This window comes from Tachysurus fulvidraco, chromosome 2, assembly GCF_022655615.1.
Source record: "Tachysurus fulvidraco isolate hzauxx_2018 chromosome 2, HZAU_PFXX_2.0, whole genome shotgun sequence".
NCBI lineage: Eukaryota > Metazoa > Chordata > Actinopteri > Siluriformes > Bagridae > Tachysurus > Tachysurus fulvidraco.
Window position 1 is genome coordinate 33,468,180 of NC_062519.1, and position 18,651 is coordinate 33,486,830.

Sequence of the window (18,651 nt, forward strand, 5' to 3'; positions counted from 1 at the left end):
GATTGGCATCTCTGGAAAACTGTCCGTAGTGTGTGAGTGAATGAGAGTGTGTGTGTGCCCTGTGATGGGTTGGCACTCCGTCCAGGGTGTATCCTGACTTGATGCCCGATGACGCCTGAGATTTGGCTCCCCGTGACCCGAAAAGTTCGGATAAGCGGTAGAAAATGAATGAATGAAAGAAAAATAAAATTACCCCCCTTAGACCGTCATTATTTATTTTTATTTTTTGTGTGTGTATGTTAGTGGTTTGGTTTGTGTACATGGTACTGATAACAGTATATAAGATTAAGTATATTTGTACTATTTTTGTTAAACAAATATTTACTTTTTGTGTTAATTGTTTGCCAGCTCTTAATATTAGTGTTTCTGACAAAAGAGCACTGCAAGATTGCAAGTCTGAAGATTTTCATTTGGTTTGGTGCTCATATATTATCTAACCAGTGATAGTCAAATAAATCTCCTTTTTATTGATTGAGTAAAAATCAACTGAATTAACTGATGCTGAATTATGTGAGGCGGTCAGTAATTTACCTACATACTTCTCCTAATATATGGAGAGCTTTGTTAAAAAAAAATGGGCAAGAGAGGTGTATCTGATAGCAGTGAGTAGTGTATTTTGTAATACAGTTTCAATATACTGTAAGGGGCTTGATAAAGGGCTGATTAGTGAAAACAGGTGTGTTGGAGTAGAGAAACATTAAATGTTGATGTGTTATACCTGTAAAAACAGATGCATAAATCTGGTTTTGTTTTGTTCTACAGGCAGAATCAAGTCAGTCTCAGAGTGCATACTTCTTGCCTGAGTTTGCTCTGTCTCCACAAGGAAGCTTTCTGGAGGACACAACAGGAGAGCAGTATCTCACGTACCGCTATGATGATCAGGTAGGCATTAGTTTCTGTGTACAATATAATGATGAAAGTAATTGACTGAGTAATTGAGGTTCACTGAGCAGTTCATTTACACCCAGACTGATGACTTTTTTTTAGTTTGCATTTCCAGTGAGAGGAATATGGTACAATGGCACAAGGTTAAAAAAAAAACTTTTATATTTAGACTTAATATCCACGTTAGAATATGCACATCATCCTCATTATAAAACTCCATGCAGGTATCCGGTGGCTCATTCTGACCTAAAATAGAATACACTGCTGACAACTTTGAAAAGAATTTATATATACATGACATCACCTGGAGAGGTTTGTTTCTACCACAGTGAGGTTATATTTGTTCACTTTGTTTCTGGCATATTGTCTTTAAAACAGCAGGACTGTGCTAATGCTAAAGGCAGTGATTTCTGGTGATTAAAAATGTGTACTTATTTAAAATATGCACTGTAATGATATCCGTAGTTTGATGTGTGTAAGGATGGACAAGAGAGACGGAAGAAATGATAATTGCACATAATTGAAATGTCAGTCACTCAGTATTCATTTCTGATTAATCAAACTATTCTATAAAAGAAATATCATTATCACAGTTGTGTTGTTGTACTGAATGTTGGCATTGACCTGATTGTCTATGGCAGTTTTCCTGCTTGACCTGGATATTCACTGTAACAACACTTTTGCCTGTGCGTGTCACATAAAATGTCAAGTGTCAAGTTAACATAAAACAGGGTTTATTAACCCTTGTATGGTGTTCGGGTCTGTGGGACCCATATTCATAAACATCAATAGTTTTGAAAAACTTTGCTTCCTTGTAAATTTGTTAATTTTTTTCCACTCACAACTTGATTAAATTTGATTCCTTTTTTTAATACATTTTATTAAAAATCAACAAAAAACGAGTAGCACTTTAATCAAAATGTGATGTAATAAAGGTAATGGGCAAATATTAACCATATATGCTGTTTATATTGCTTGTAATTGGGATGAAGTAAACATCTGTAGAGTATTTTAACATAAAATCTTTGATTGTGTTGAATTAAAAACCCAAAAGTGCAGCGGGTCCCCCAGACCCACGAACACTGGCCGAGTAACAAAAATACGAACACCATACAAGGGTTCACAAAAAAAAAAAGAACACGAAACATAGACACTAGGACACCGACTAGACAGGATGAAGACAACAGGAGAAAACCAAAGACGACAGAACAAAACAAAGAATTCTGCGCTGCTTAAGTCAACGCGGCTAAACTAAATACTAATAATAATTATCAGACACATGAGGGACAGGTGTGCAGAGGTGGGGAGGAAGAGACAAGGGCAGGGCAGACACGTGAACAGAGAACGTAAGCAAAAGCACATGGCTAAAGTCCGGGCTGAGTCCTGACAGTGTGATATTGCTGAATTATAATAAATCATTTTAATAAAAAATAAAATAAAAAATAAAATAAACCAAACTTGATTCTGGTTGTAACTAAGCTGTAGAATTTAGATATATATTCTTGAAATAACAAAATATAATATCCGACACTTGCCTTTAAGAGCGTGTAAGTCTGGAATGAGCGGATCTTCCTTTGAGGAAGGAGTTCTATAAGGCTAGAGAAATTTTCCTACCGCCTTCAGGGTTTAAAGGGGAATTGAGGCCACGCGGCCTCATTTCGCCCTCTCTATTAGGCAAGTCCAAGTATGCCAGACTTTTCTGGCCGTTATACGACTCTGCCATGATGGCTATTAATGCACGGATGCTGTGTGCCCCTGCCGTAGCTGTTTTGGGGTCTGTTATGGAAACCTTGCTTTGCTTCATTCCCATATTGGACGTTGTTCCCGGCCCAGTTGTTGGAGGGATCTGCATGTGCTGAAAGCCTGTCCAGGGTTGATTTAGGGTGAGTGTGTAATATATTGACCTTTAAGTGAGCTGTTGCCTGAGAGACTTGGTGGCATGGTGATGATGCTCTTACTGTTATGACATATACTCCAGAGCATATTCTCCTGTGTTTGAGTGTGTGAGTGTGTTTAACATAAGTGTCTTTGTGTTGTGTGTGCTTACAGAGGACTTGCGTTGTAACTAATACTTCCCTTTATGTCCCCTTGTGGAACAATTAAAATGAAATGTAAATTATTTCGATGTTTACTTAGCCAGCTTATCCATCATCTGAGGACGTTTCTGGGGTTTGCCCCTAAAAAAAGTACCTACTTGGCCGCGATACAATAAACGTTCAAAACTAAACAGTGGGCAGTGGATGTATGTGATATCCAACATATCATATGGTAGTAACAGTACACTTTTCCACATATTTCCCATTTCGAAATCATATACCCACTTTTGTAAATTTAGATATAATTATTATAGTTAATATACACTTAGCATTACTTGAAAATGTGCAGTTTTGCAAATTTGGGAAAATAATAAAGATAAGTATTACTTCTCTCTCTTGGATATTGTTATTTTGTCCCAGATTAAACTTTGCCTGTTTGACTTACATGTTTGGATAACAAATTTTTGACTCTTCCAGTTTTTTTTAAATGTTCCAGTTTCTATGACTATTTTTTAAATGTACCTTGTTTTTGTATTAAACTCACCCTGCACTTGCATCACACAAAACAATGTTCATTTACAACCGTATAACTGCAGCTACCGTGACTGTAGGCTGTCTAAAATGTTCAGGCTGGCCCTGGAAACTTTGATCTTTACATAAATGGCAGAATTAGCTTGAATGGATAGTATGTGCAAATTAATTCTCAATTCACACTGCTGATATCAGAAATGTAAACCAGTTCCCATGTTTCACAGCTTTTTCCCCATTTCCCCATTATTGTTCCCTAGTAGCCAATTTCAGGGACCTCCTTCTTCAAACATGCCAAATTATTCCTGCTACTTTGGATTCAGTTAGTCCGAAGGGAAATTAGTGGGAAAAAATGACCAAAAAACCCATAAAATTGCAAATGACAGGAAGTCAAATCTGTCATCTATCTGTAATATTGAAATGTCCATCATGGTTCTACAGCACCATATACAGGGCTGTATATATTATATATTTCTTATACCAGCAGGAGCTTAAACTAATAGACAAAGCATATGTTTCCCTCTGACACCTTCCCTGTCAGGCTCTTTGTGCTGCGTGAGACACATATGCGTACAAGGGTATTCAGAATAGTCTCTCTCCCACAGACTTCTTCAGTGTGTCTAACGTGCTCTACTGCCTGCAATGCATTTATGATCCTCGCCAGCTGTGCCTTCTTGGCTCTTTCTATCACACTAGTGCCAGTGTTTCCACATAACGTGAGTAGGGGATAATGCTGAAATGGATCATGAGATAGATGAAAAAACTAAACGCCCTTGGTCTAAGTGTAGGCTGGGTACATTTTTGGAATTTGGGAGTGTGCTGATTAATTTTTTGCAGAGCGTTGAAGGGGAAGTTGTGGTTGTGAACTGATGGGTTATGGAAGACAAGTAACAATTTGAGGCAGCGTGTGGCGCGTGAAGGCTAATATCACAGGCATGGCTTTTGTGGTTTGTGGCATGGTGACAGTGGGTATTTATAAAAAGAGTGGTTAAAGGATCCACAACTGGCACGTTTAGCTGCTCTTGGCTCTGTCAGTGAGACATTTTGATGTATTGTGGCAGAGAATAAAACAAGTCAGCGTAAAGGGAACCAAGTAATGTATAGCACAAACTTGAAGAATAGCCTGCCCCATGTCACTGAGGACTCATGAACGGAGCAGAAAACTGCTACCTAATCATCTAAAATGAGCTGTAATGTTGAAAAAAAAATTCTTCTTGGCTCAGAGAATGGTGATGAGTGATCCACAGTGACATTATCCATGACTTTTATGCTTTGGCTAAAATTGCTGCAACCAATTTTATATTTAACTTTTCATAGATATTTGAAACATTAGTCTTCTACCTTTATCGACAGTTATATGGGGTTGGTGATGCTGTATCCGACTGTTGCAGGCAAAGGCTACTCTACGTGTGTCATTAACAGTTGTTCCTCACCTCAGTTCTCTTAGAACATTTTATAAAAGGGTCTGTATGCAGACTTTTTTGAGCATCACTACTAACTTAAGGTAGCAATGGGGATTAAAACAACTTATAGTCATACATTTGAAACGCAGAAATTGCTACATAGCATACATTTGAAATACAGTTCAACTGAGACAACAAGTCCTTAATATAATATGAAAATGAATTTCTAATACATGATGTTAATATTAATTTCTGCTTTTTAATCTAGACATAAGTCTCTTGTAAACTTGAGTCCTTATATCTCTCCTCTGTTAAATATTGCATCACTAACTGCATTTGCACAAGAAATGAAAGCCCAATTAGTTTGTAAAAATGTTCATATCCTATGTGAGCTGTGAACCTCGATTGACAGGCTTTATTAGAATTCAGTTAGTGTAGCTGGCAGGAGCTACTATTTTATATAGGGATTATGTTGTGAGGTATGAAATGTAAAAATTTGTGAAAACTTTGTGATATCCAGTCATGACTATCTATTTATCTAGGACGTAAAATAACGGTACCTTATAACAGAAGTAAGTAGACGGTCTTACTTATTTTAGTTCTTACTCTTCCTTTCTTCGATTATATTTAAGACCCTGTTCCTACTGTAGGACCTGAAGAAATAATAAAGCTGGACAAACAACTTTCCACTTGTCTTTCCTATAAGGAATGGTGCTGTTTTTGGTTACACTTCCTTTTTTTTTTACATTTTGTGGGCCAGACGCTCATTCACCCTGACAAATCTCTTTATGGCATAGACAGGATTGAAGTTTTTCCTTATAGTATCCTTGCTTTTATTGTTTGACGTACTCTGCTACTGTATAGATTATAAATTGCATTTCTCAGTTCATGCTGTGATTCATAGTTTACCTTTCAATAAGTTTACATTTTCAATGGCAGCACCGCTCAGTATTAAGGTTACGAGTTTAGGCTCTTCAGTAGGTGATATAGTAAAATTTGATAGATGCAGGGACAGTTGATATAAATATGTTAAGCAGCACTAAACCCACATGTCTTAAAGTGGATTCTTCTGAACCACTGCAAAACAAGAGATTTAGAATTTTCTTCTCTAGCAGACTTCTGACACTGATTATGTCTTTGCTGTTTTTTCCCCCTTTAACCTTTTAGTGCTTTATACTGTATGTTAGAGCAGACTGTGATGAATCGCTGAGCTTGAATGTGTAAGCGTGAGCTTTGTGATGTTATGTGAAGTTTCTAATTGTCCTCAATTAAAATTCCATTCATTCTCAGACACTACTTAAGATGTACTTTATCCCATCAACTACCAGCTAATGTTCACTTTGCCTTCTTCTGCCATGAGTCCCTTGATCTATTTTTAATACACTGTTTCCATGTATCTTGCTCGCCTTCTCTGGGCTCTTGAGTCACCGTTTAAGCTGCCAGAGAGGATGTGTGTAACACTGTAACACGTTTTTTTCTGGGAGCATCCATTTGCTTATGTCTGTGACACTTTAGGAAGCATATAACTTCCTATTTGGTAAATCCTTGCGAATGTCTCATGAGAACTGAAGAATCTTTTAGGGAAGATCTTAGGGGTTGAAGGAAGTGAAAGGCAATACCCACATATACCAAATGAGCAGGAAGAAACGGGTGATACTGTGCTCTCTCAAAGAGCTCAGCATATTTATCTACCTTCATACAGTATCTTAAAATTCTGTCATGTCTATGTTGATAGAAAATAGACTTTTCACATGCTAATTTCACAAATTCTTGTATGCAGATGATGAAATAATTAAAAGTATGACATTATTAGATGTTAATTAACTAAGATTTATTAATATGGCAGGGAATTACAAAATATATGCTTTCAAGGCTCGTCCTTGTGTTACACATTTCACAAGTTTGTGAACTGAACTGAACAGATGAGAGTTTTAGATTCAACGATTCCTACAGTATGCTTGTAATTTTATCAGTGAATTAGGGTCATTACATACTTAAAAAAGTGATTTGCTGAAAGAATGAATGCAGAATTTGGATTACAAACAGTTTCCATTACTTGTTACATTACACTGATTGTTCCAGTGCAGTATTAAAGAGCCAAAATTAGACTTATGTCCCTACTATGTGATTTACTTTGGATAAGGAAAAAGTTTTGGTCCCATTTTACTAGAACGGTTCTCCGTAATTAAGCTAGAAATACTCAGATAAGCATTATCTAGCTGAATTGAAATGTAAATCTTTTTGAGGTTTCCATGACATAAAATATTTTTTCCCAGCACACACGCAAAACATTATTTTATTTTCTCTCTGTCCACTAAGAAGTTCCACCTGCCACCAGAGAAACAGCTTGAAAGCTGCAAAATGGGGCCTTATTATAAAATTCCCCACTCGCCTTCACATTTCAAACACAGTTTTCTCTCGAGGCGGGACTAGTTTCACGCGCTCTCAGCAGGCCTGGATCGGTGCACGCGTTAGTGGCCGTCATGACAGAGTGCAGATGTACAAATTGCCACGTGCACTCCCTGAATTCTGCTTATATAAAACTGATCGAGTGTGACATGTGGTTTTACCACGGGGTCCTTTTGGAACACTGCCTATTCGGGTTGCAGAAAGCTAGAGAGAAGGATGAGACGGCTGGAGTGGTCTTTAGCAAGCAACATCTGGACTTGCCCTAAGTGCTAGTGAAATGTGCCGAGAAATCATTACTTTTACTATTTTTACACACAGACGTGTATAAAAATAACATATTCTTTGCTCTACATTTTGAAGATTTAGTCACACTGAGCCATATTTATTAGTGTTTTAGTAAAGTGTATAAATATTTCCTAGAGAAAACGATTTCCTGCAAATGTTTCCTTAATACTGATTTTTGTGTATTTTGATAAACTGCAATTACATTTAAAGTGCAGATCATATGTAGTTACCCCTAATGAAAGGCAAAGCTCACAAAGAGCTGAGAGCACAAAATGAGGACAAAAAAATTTAAAGAAAATGAATGTCTATTTTTTAAGAAGGTATTTTTAGAAGTTATTTTTAATATTTTGATGAAAATATTATGTCGCAGTGTAACAGCAAATTCAAAGACTGATGGATTGACATCTTTTTGTGAATATCTACAATAGACTTCATACAGGGAAACCGTTTAATATGTTTTTACATTAGTTGCTTAAAATGTTTCATGTTTCATGTATAATTTCTTTTAGTGCAGTACAAAGCTGTTTTATGGTGGTATTATGCTGGTAAAGATGTGAAAAATGTAAGTAGAATTGAATTGTTTTATATTGAATTGTATTAAAAGAGAAAAACACAGGCATCTGTCATCCACACAAACCACCCATCCCTTCAAGCTGTGTTTCAGACAGTACAACTGATCTTAACAAATGATCTGAACAAGGGATGTATTCAGACCAGGTAAAACAAGGCAGTTTTCCAAGAATGCATTTTTCGTCAGTAAAGTTAATAAAAACCATAAGAACAAACCTGCTGCAGGACCAAGTTACTAAGTAGACGTAACAATAATATTGCTCAGAATGAGATAAAACCACAGGCAGTTATGAAATTTCTCTAACAGTAGGTTTCAAAAAATAGAATAATATATTGCATTTAATATAGGTGTTTACTCTATGAAAAATAGGTGATAGATCTAATTGTACAGTGAATAAAAAATAAACCCAAGGCAAGAACTATTCAGGCAAAAACTCAGTGTGAAAATGGTAGAATGGTGGTGTATGAAGTGGTGAAGCTTGCCTGTATGTGCTAGTACTGTCACTCCATACACTGTATTTAAATGTGAGCATACCAACTAAGTAACCTGGTGTCAGAAACTTCTGGTACAATTCTCTACCAGGCCACCGGAGGGGGTGCTAGCAGAAATTCTGGTTGTTGAGGTCACGTGTCTTTTCCCACCTGTTGCTTGTTATGCCTAATGTGTTGCCTTATAAATACCTGCCCTTGTGTATCTGTTTTATTCGTCATTGTTATGTGTCCTGTTCTTGTCATGCATGTTTATGTTGGCATGTGGTAGCCTAGTGCTTAAGGAGTTGGGCAACCAATTGGAAGGTTGTGAGTTCGAACCCAGGTCCACCAAGCTGCCACTGTTGGGCCCCTGAGCAAGGCCCGTAACCCTCAGTTGCTCAGCTGTATAAAAAAATGATAATGTAAGTCGCTCTGGATAAGAGTGTTCATAAGTTTGTATATGTTTCAATTGTTGCACACTGGTCAGAGCTAGTTTGTGTACTTTGTGTATTTGTCTCGTAGTGTATTGTATTGTCTTTGTCTCGCACTGTTGCACATTATGTGGCCAGGAATGAGCTCCATGTTGTTTTTTGGCTTGTTTTATGTAGCTTTATGTAGTTTTTGTTGCACCGTGGTCCTTGAGAAACTGTGTACTGTGTCATATTATTTTTATATATATATATATATATATATAATTGAAATGACAAAAAAAGCTTCTCGACTTCTTGACTTGATTTTACTTGAATTGCAGGACCATTTATTTTGTAAGCAATGGAATTTTGATGCTTCAGATTACCGGGAAAATTAACTGTGAGATGGTATGATACGTTCTTACTGACAAAAGTTGATAAATTTTGTATAACCAGCTTGTAATGTGTGGGATAGAAGGTAAACGATTGCATCAACCTTATGTTTTCGTAATGAATGGCAATCCAAGCATTCTCATGATGGTATCAAGTGAAGGTCAATACACATGTAGGTAAAGCCAAAGAAAGAAGTTCCATAAACGAAACAGGTGCAATACAGAAAACAAAAATATTACGGATTGAGAAATAAAGGTCTAGAAGTGCATGATTACAGTCAGAAAGAGAGAGACATAAATTAGACAATATAATAAAATTAAGATACAGAAAGGTTGTGCACAGTAAGTAAAGAACCAATGCATGGAAAGGGACAGAGACCAGTCTGGAATGCAAATATACATGGCAAAATGAATGAAAGCACACAGAACTAGATACAAAAGCCTTACTTAGTGTTGGGCACTGTCACTGGGGGTTGGGGTTGTTTTTTATACCTATCTATAAACTTAGTTAATATATAAACTAGCTATTATACTATTATTTTCCAGAAGTAAGGTGGTTGCATTTAGTTGTTTCTTTTTTCTCTTATAATCTAGAACAAAACAAGTTTAAATACATTGCTGGCTTTCTATTTGTGTGGTAGCCTGGGAATACAGCCAAAAGAAAAGAAATTGTTTTTCCCTATAATTATAACATACTTTGACATCTCAAATTGAATAAACTATAACTATATTTTACTGAAATGGCTGGAAATATATTATAACAAACACAGTGTTAAATGCTCACATGAAGAATGTCACCGTTTATTCACGTTGTTGAATAGCTATGAGTTATAGCAAAATTCAGCCTAATCGATTCAGTTTGTAATCAGATACTGGCCGTCAAAATGTCTGTGATGGTCCTGTGTGCTACAGTCAGAATGGAATCTGAAACCTAACTTCACAACATGAGAACTTTGCTCCTGCTTTAGGTACAAGCAAGCATATTTCAAGTTCAGACAATGACAAATATTTCAGAAAACTACAAACATGGAGAAATTTTGAAATAAGGCTAAAAATATTGTTTGTGAGATTTTAAGACTTGTTATATCGCGTTTAAATTTTGTCATGTCAGCGCCGGATTCAGCCATGAAATTTCTTTCCCTGAATCCAAACTAGCATCGCAGCATGAATGATTTGGATTCCAATTATCATCACCTACAAAAATCGATCATGTTTGACAGCTGATTACTGATCACTCAGACCTCGACTCAACACACACACAAGCATATTAAGTTACATGATGTCTGTTAATTGGAAACACAAAGACCCGATCTGTTTATTAACCAATAATTGTAATTAGTAGTAACTTTAATTTTGTTGCATAGTTTTTGTGTAGTATCTAGCTAGCTTTAGCTTGGAAACTCTCAACGCATTCATTTTACCTGTCCACAGAATATAAAGTATGTACAAGCCAAGATGGAAGCACAGCGGCTTTGAACTCCCCGTTTATTAATTCATATAGTTTATCATCCAGAAAGCTGCAAACTCAGTTTCACTGTACTTGTGCAAAAAGTCAATATGCTATTTTATGTAAATCCTGCCTCTACTACAATGAGTATTTGCAAACCTTTTATATGCTAACCTGAGCTCTGTTTGATCTTAACTTTTGAAAGTGACAACTTTACACCAGTTTTCTCCAAAGTCATCTAAGAGTTCTGCTTTTATTCATGAGGTAGTGTTAAGGTGATCCTGTTAGTCTGTTAGGCTTCAGTGGAGTTGATATGTTCAGGGGGTCAGTCTCGTACAGTTGGATCCATTTAGTACAGAGACCTGCAGCAGCAGCTGTACACCTGTTGTGTCATTTCATCAGGTCCAAGTTCTCCAAAGGTCATAAATTTTATACAGTGACCACAGGGGATCACATGTGTGGACTCACTTATGTGTATTTAAGTGCGCAAATGCATGTGTGCATGCACGTGTGTTTGTGTGTGTGTGTGTGTGTGTGTGTGTGTGTGTGTGTGTGTGTAGATTTATCTCAGAGTCCCAATTCACTAATCACAGAAAACAAATTGACATTTTGGATTACCTAATTTTGTCTTTTCAATTTCTTTTGTGTTTAAAATGATGAATATTAGCACCGTATCAAAAAATTATAGAAGGTCTGGAAACATTACAGGGTTCTAATTATGTAAATTGGTGTATTTTCTTTTGAAGGTAATGTTGGATGTGTTACTTTTGCAAAAGCCATCAGCAACTGCCTTTAAGAAAAAAAAATACAGATGCTGTATCTGTACAAACCTCAGAGTAGTTCTGATAAATATGAGAGATGGCTGGTAAACTGAGCACTGAATTAGCACAGTTTATCACCTATTGCTTGTTGAATTTTAATCTGCTAATCTGTAAGTTATTTGCAACCTTCTTTTCCCCCCTTAGATATAACTGCATTTTAATTTGTGTATGGATAAATAATTATATATTTTCCAGAAAAAAAAGAAATTAAGATAAACAGATGTAATTTTGATCAGCGTTATATTAAATTAAAGATTCAAAACAGTTATTAGGCTAGCATCTGATTTGCTGCCCCAAAGTTCCTGTCCTGAATATGCACTCAGCATTAGCTTGCATTCTTCTCATTCTGAATGCAGGGAAAAACTGGAACCATCTCAAATCGATAGGTCTGTGAGGGATCTCAACTGGAGGGAAAAGAAAAGCAAGAATGCACAACAGTGCGTATTAAAGGCTCTTCAAGCCAGGACAGTCTCTAGAGTCCAGCATGCTTAAAACTGGCAAGGTTTAACTTAAAGAGAGGCTTTTTCTTAAACATTTGGATCATGTTAAAGTGAGTGAATATCGCACTGAGGTTTGGACTCCAGCATAGACCAAGAGGCAGGCATAAATTAAGTGATGGCCGCAGAAGGGGCTTAGCAAGAACAAAAAATGTAACTCATGTGAAAGCTATTACCTGCTAAATCCAATGAGGGAGGTCAGAGCTGGACACACACATGCATACAGCTCCTCTAAACTATATCTTTACACACTCAAACCAGAGAGAGAGAGATGTAGGGGGTATGATTCACTACAGTTTTATGTGCGAGTTGAAGCAGAAGAACATGACTGTCTACAGTGAGCAATTAAAGCAGAGGATGCAGACCCAAAGGAATGAAACACAACTGAAGAAGAGAAGAGCAAGCAGGAAGAACACCTGCACTCAATCCCCCCTTGTTTGATGGGTTTATAGCCAGAGAAAGGACATTACTTTCTCACACACACACACACACACACACACACACACACACACACACACACACACACACACACACACACACACACTTGCAAGTAACTTGCATGCACCATTCCACTGTATTAAAGAAATACTTGAGCCAAAGTGTTCTGTCTTTTCCTAAGTGCAATGATATGTTTAATGCCAAAATATGTTTATTGTCCAACATCATCTTAAATTTTGAAGCCAGCAGGCTAATGTTGCTAGAAGTAATGGAAATCTGTCTGACCCTCAATCTCTTCCAGAAACCACCTCCAGTTCTTTGGTGCTGTGATCATGTGATAATCTTTACACATGACGAAAACATATAATGTTATGAGAGCAACCATGTTGAACAGTGAGAATATATTTTCTGGGACTTTACTTGGAATCCATTGTAAACATTCTTTAAACTGTCTAGAGATATGTCGTGAAGCAGCCTATCAACTGATTCACAATATTATTTCCTAATGTACATCAATTCACATGGAGTGAATTTGGAATAGTAAAAGGACTGGAGAAAAGCTGATGGTCTATAGAACTAGATCTATTAAAGATCTACTAAACAGCAAGAGCAAAGAAACACGCATAAAATAGTCTATAGCAGGGCCCATCAATTGGTGAATGTGGTCTGAATGTGAACCCAACAAAACAAGAATTAAAATAGAGGCCAGAAAAGACAGGCTTAAAGATGCACACAAACACTGAACAAGAGTTTGCTAGGACATATGGACAAGGGAGTAAAACTAATCAAACTAATCAGGACTGAAGCAGAAAACAGGTGGATGCAATCAAGAAACAATCAGGAGACAGACTAATGATAGAGCAGGCAGACTCAAGACAGAGGATTCATGACCACAAGCTACTCATCAACAACCAGAAACTGGTCAATAAAAATAAAAGAAATACATACAAGATGAAATTATTGTGTAAAGAAGATCTACTACACATCAAATCTAAGCTTAATAACAACCTATAATAAACTATAATATTATAATTAGCTGATAACCCGGTTGATTAGTAACCAGTGTTGATGGTTTGTAGATGTGCTTTTATTGACTGTCAACATGGTATCTGTATTTGACTGTCCAATTAAAGTGTTCTTCTCTCTCTCTCTCTCTCTCTCTCTCTCTCTCTCTCTCTCTCTCTCTCTCTCTCTCTCTGTCTCTCTCTCTCACTGTCTTTATTTATTTTATTTTATTTTTATTTTGCACCCTGGGCCCCACCTCCTGATGTTTGAATCTGGCATTATACCACAAAGGTGGAAGTTATGTTCATGATAATATAATTTGAAATTACTTAAATGTCTAATAGTATTTATGCATGAAATCCAAGTGAATACTGTTTTTACTGTAAGTCAGTAGTTACTGTATGTAATGGGGATATTTTAGTAATTGTAATTGACAGTTGTAATAATTATAGTAGTTGGTAATAAAATAGTATAATAAAGGGCTGGTTATTCATCAGTTCTATCTTGATTTCCAAGTTGTTTCCCAAATAACATGTAAATTCTGTATACTGTATATTATACTATTATATAATATCTTAGTGGATAATACTTTACCTGACAATTTAAATTAGGTACTTATTGTTTTACAGACCGCATCCCATGTTCATTCTTTTTGTTGTCATTTTGTAGTTTAACAAACGAGTGTCTTATGCTGATTGACCCATTTAAAGCCATAATTACTACTTACCATAGTGTATCATGCAATTAGCCACGTTGCACGTCTGTCGAACAGATTATTCTCCAAAAGATTCCGTGGCACAGTGAGCTTTCGTATCCTTTAGCTTGGAGCTTGAAAGAATAGAGATGGCTTAAAATGTGTGTGTGAGTACAAAAGTGAACCATTACGAATTGTTCTTGGCTCTAAGCATGTTTCTATTTGAAGATGCTCCTGGGTCATGCTTTCAGCTTGAATCGATAAGATTTGCTCAAAACAGTTTAAAAAAGTTACAACAGTACTCGTGTCCAGAATCAAGTACTGTAATTTTAACCACAGTCTATGCATTGAAAGGACATGTGATGCTCTGTGAGAATGATCTAAAAGATCTGTTGTGCATTTAAACTGGCATAGAATAATGGTTAAATATAATTCTGATGTATATGTAATATAAACATGGCTGCATGAAAAATGTTCAGATATCACTAAACGTTTACTACTACAAAAATATGCTAAGTTAAATACATTACAATTATTCCAATATTAGCTTCTGGGGTTTCATTTTCATGGTAGGAGTGTGGGTGTGATTAGCAGATTTTGGTGTTTCAGAAACTGTTGCAAGCTATCTGTTGTATTATAGAAATTAAATTCAAATAGTATTTGCTATGGGTTTGATTCTGCTGGATGTGAATTCTGTATACTATGTTGCTAGTGTTGTAAGTTTTTGAATAGTTCAAGCCTTCGAGTTGCAGGACATACTCTGTTTGACATGTCTGTTTTGTGTATGCATTTTTTAGGTTGCCATCGCACAATTTATAATCTAATAAAACATTGGGATTAACCAACAATTGGGAAAAACAAAAATACAGGGTCACTGGTTAACCAGGAGTTACTGTTTATTTTGATGAAACATGCTGATAAACTTTCAAAAAAAATTCTTGAAATTCAGTTAGCTGGACTGAGTGTTGTAGGAATATTAGTTTGAGATTCATACACACCAGAGTTATGAAATGAGTTCTGAAATTAAATAAGTGTCAAATTTATGGATGACAAAATGGACCTGTGGCAACAAACTCTCTGTTTATGTTCTCCCAGAAGCAGCCAGGCATGACCATCAAAATGTATGATTTAATAGGAAAATTGTAAGAAGGACAAAAGAACACTCGCCTCAAGACCATTTTCTCAGAGTAATGAATTAGTAAGTAGCTACAGTTGCCCTTTTCTTCTGCTGTGAATCCTAATGACTGAGAGGGGGACTGTAAAGTCTTTTATGAAAAGACGTTAACATTTTCTAAGCCAGCTCATGTAACTGACTGCAAGTTAGTGTAAGTATTAAAGTTATAAAGCCTATTAAAAGTAATTGCCATAATGAATTTAATTTAATGGTGATCGTTCAAGACTCTTCAATTCTAACATGCACTGTGGTATGCTTTTATAACATGTAGATTATTTTGATGGTTACAAATGGCAAATAAGTATACATTCACTGAAAGCTTAGTCCAAATGACATTTTTAAAAATTTCATGCTTAAATATCATCATTTGTGTACTACCTTTTAATTTGAATGTGCTTTAGGATGCTTGGATATTGTCTCTTAGAAGGTAATTATCTGCTGCTCTTATCTCATTTATTCAGTGTAACAAAAGTGCTATGAAAATAAACCTTTTTTTCCCTTTTTTTTAAATATCTTAACTGATCCTGAGAGAGAGAGAGAGAGAGAGAGAGAGAGAGAGAGAGAGAGAGAGAGAGAGAGAGAGAGAGAGAGAGAGCTTGTCATTAGTTTTTGGTAGAATGTCATGACATCAGGAGACATGGCATTAGATTAAGATGTACTGTAACTAGATTCAGTTTAAGGTACTGTGGTGCTACATTGAGGCGTCATACTTTCAAGGCTTTTTTGCTCTTTTTTAGTCACAGCAATCAGTCAGTACCATTTATTAGCCTAAAACTCTAATAGATTAATGCTGAATTGCAACAAAGGGCATCGGCTCAAAGATTTTCCGCTGTGTTGCTTTCCTCCTGGGAACCACAAGCCACTGGCTTTGTTAAAGTGAGAACCTCTCTGGGGTAGCTGTGTATCCACCTGCTTTGTGTCCAAATACCCACAAAGCGTTAGCGCAGGGAACTGCAGTAATTCATTTATAAAAGAAGGAGCTGGGTGAAAATCGTGTTAGCCTTTGATTGCTTCCATTGTGTAGAGTTAAACTGGTGAATTTACCCTTGTTTTGACCCTCTTGATTTGTATTTGGCTTTGAGCCTTTTCTTGAATTCTGTAGAGAATGTGAACTTTGTGCAGTGCATTGATCAAAGGCAGTAAATGGCTAAGGTTAAGCGTGTGTGTTTGTGTGTGTGTGTGTGTGTGTGTGTGTGTGTGTGTGTGTGTGTGTGTGTGTGTGTGTGTGTGTGTGTGATTGTGTTTTCAGTCCTAACTTTGTTTGATATCTTGTTCCCAGTTGCTTGTAGTCCCTGTAAAAGGGAAACTTTCTCTGAGATTTCCTGCTCTTGGAATTGTTATTGATGTAACAGAAAGATAAATGTTTTTTGTGTTTTCTTTTGTGATGACTTGCACCCATTGATTTATGGAACAATTAATTAAAAAATGGGGAATTAATGAGATTAAAAGAATAGCTCAATGATGTGACTTTTATCATGATTTTTATCAGTTTACTTTAAAATTAAGTAAACTATTCGGAAAACCATACAATTATCTGTATGTTATACAATCGCTTACATTTATGTTTACAGCATTTAGCAGAGGCTCTTATCCAGATAATCATATAGAATTGTATTTGCTAATTTTTAAATTATGTCTCATATCTACACCAGGTTACGTATGTAACCCGCTTCACTGAGAAAGGAATGAGACGCTGTGTCAAGGCTGAATGCTCCTTGTGGAAGCTGTGTCTGAAGCTCTGTGTAATCATGCCAATGTATTGGCTCAGGAGGTCATGTGATGAAGCGGAGCATTGCAGAAAGACCATAAAAGGGCATCTATGTCACATTACTCCAGCTTCTATTTGTCTGAAGGAAGCACAAGTGGATGCCCAGAGTGTAGCTAACAATGCAGCGTCTCATTCCCCTCACATAATCTGGTGTAGTTCCCTTTCAAGGGAACTCAATGCTTCATCATAGCTGATGCTCTCACAATGCTTGCCTTGCCTAGAGCCCCAAAACTGCAAGCTGGCAGGCGATAACTCAGGAGGCAGTAAAACATAAGGACCACTTACCTTGATAAAGAAGATAATAAGACAGACAATAGACACCAACATACACAGAGCGCTTCCTGAAGACAAAGAAGCTGGAGTAATCTGACATAGATGCCCTTTCATGATCTTGTTCTGCTAAGGGAACTATTTGAACCTAAGAATTTAGAATTTGCGATCAAAAAAAGTGCATGATGTCTCCTGTTGTTTTCATTTGATGTAGACAAAGTGTAGTGTCGGCCTAATTGTATGGGATAAGAATAGTCAGAAATTAATATATGTTTGTATTAACATTAACATTAACATTTTATTATTCAGTAATAAAAATATTTTACACAACCAAGACATGTTTTTCTTTCCTTTTTTTAATTAGGATGGGATGATGGAAAAAAATCCAGATTTGATGTACTAGAGTGTTATGGGTTCATTTCTGGGAAAAAAGCTTTCATAATGCTATTCAGAAAAACACACACTCAAATAAACAATTGCAGTTTCTTAAGAGACTAGTACATCAGTTCAGTTTATCAGTTCATTTTAAGAACAATCTTAAATATTAATAGTGACAGGTATGACCTACTACATCATCATTTATACTGTAAACACTATGAAATTTGTGGCTAATTTGGAAACTTATAAATTTACAATTTATAAACACCATGTTTTAATCAGTCACTTTATTGCTAGTAATCTGATTTTTTTATTTTTTATTTTTTATTTTTTAAATTATACTGCTGCAGAAGGTTACAAGTTTACATTCATTTGGATTTATTATGATTTCTGTTGACAGATGTATTCTTAATCTACTAAATATCAAAAACCTTCTTTCAAAAGTGTATATCTTAGCATGTTAACATTTTTAGATGTCAGCAAAATGGATTTAAAACGATACACTATTCAGCCAGCATTCTAGACATAAATGCTTACATAAAGAACTACGTTTAACTTGAAAAAGGTAACAGGCTTAGAAATATGTTTAATAATCAACTATGTAAGTTATTTTATTTATTTTAATATTGCCATTTGCAAAAATATTTTGCAGATACTTTTCAGGAAGCTGTGATTAACCAGTGAATCCTGAAACAAATCAGTGAAACGTTTTTCTAAGAGTATATGGACTGGATGTGTGTAGGTCTTATGCTATGTGTATTTTATTTAAT

At 36.1% G+C, this 18,651-nt stretch overlaps 1 protein-coding gene across 2 annotated transcripts in view; it reads left to right on the forward strand.

Moving 5' to 3' along the window:
• The window catches only part of adamtsl3 (ADAMTS-like 3), a 159,059-nt gene that overhangs the window by 28,615 nt on the left and 111,793 nt on the right, over window positions 1–18,651 (forward strand). For both annotated transcript variants that reach the window (XM_027161968.2, XM_047804894.1), the window contains exon 3: window positions 763–882. In XM_027161968.2, the coding sequence (XP_027017769.1) occupies window positions 763–882 (120 nt within the window). The remainder of the gene's footprint in view (window positions 1–762; window positions 883–18,651) is intronic.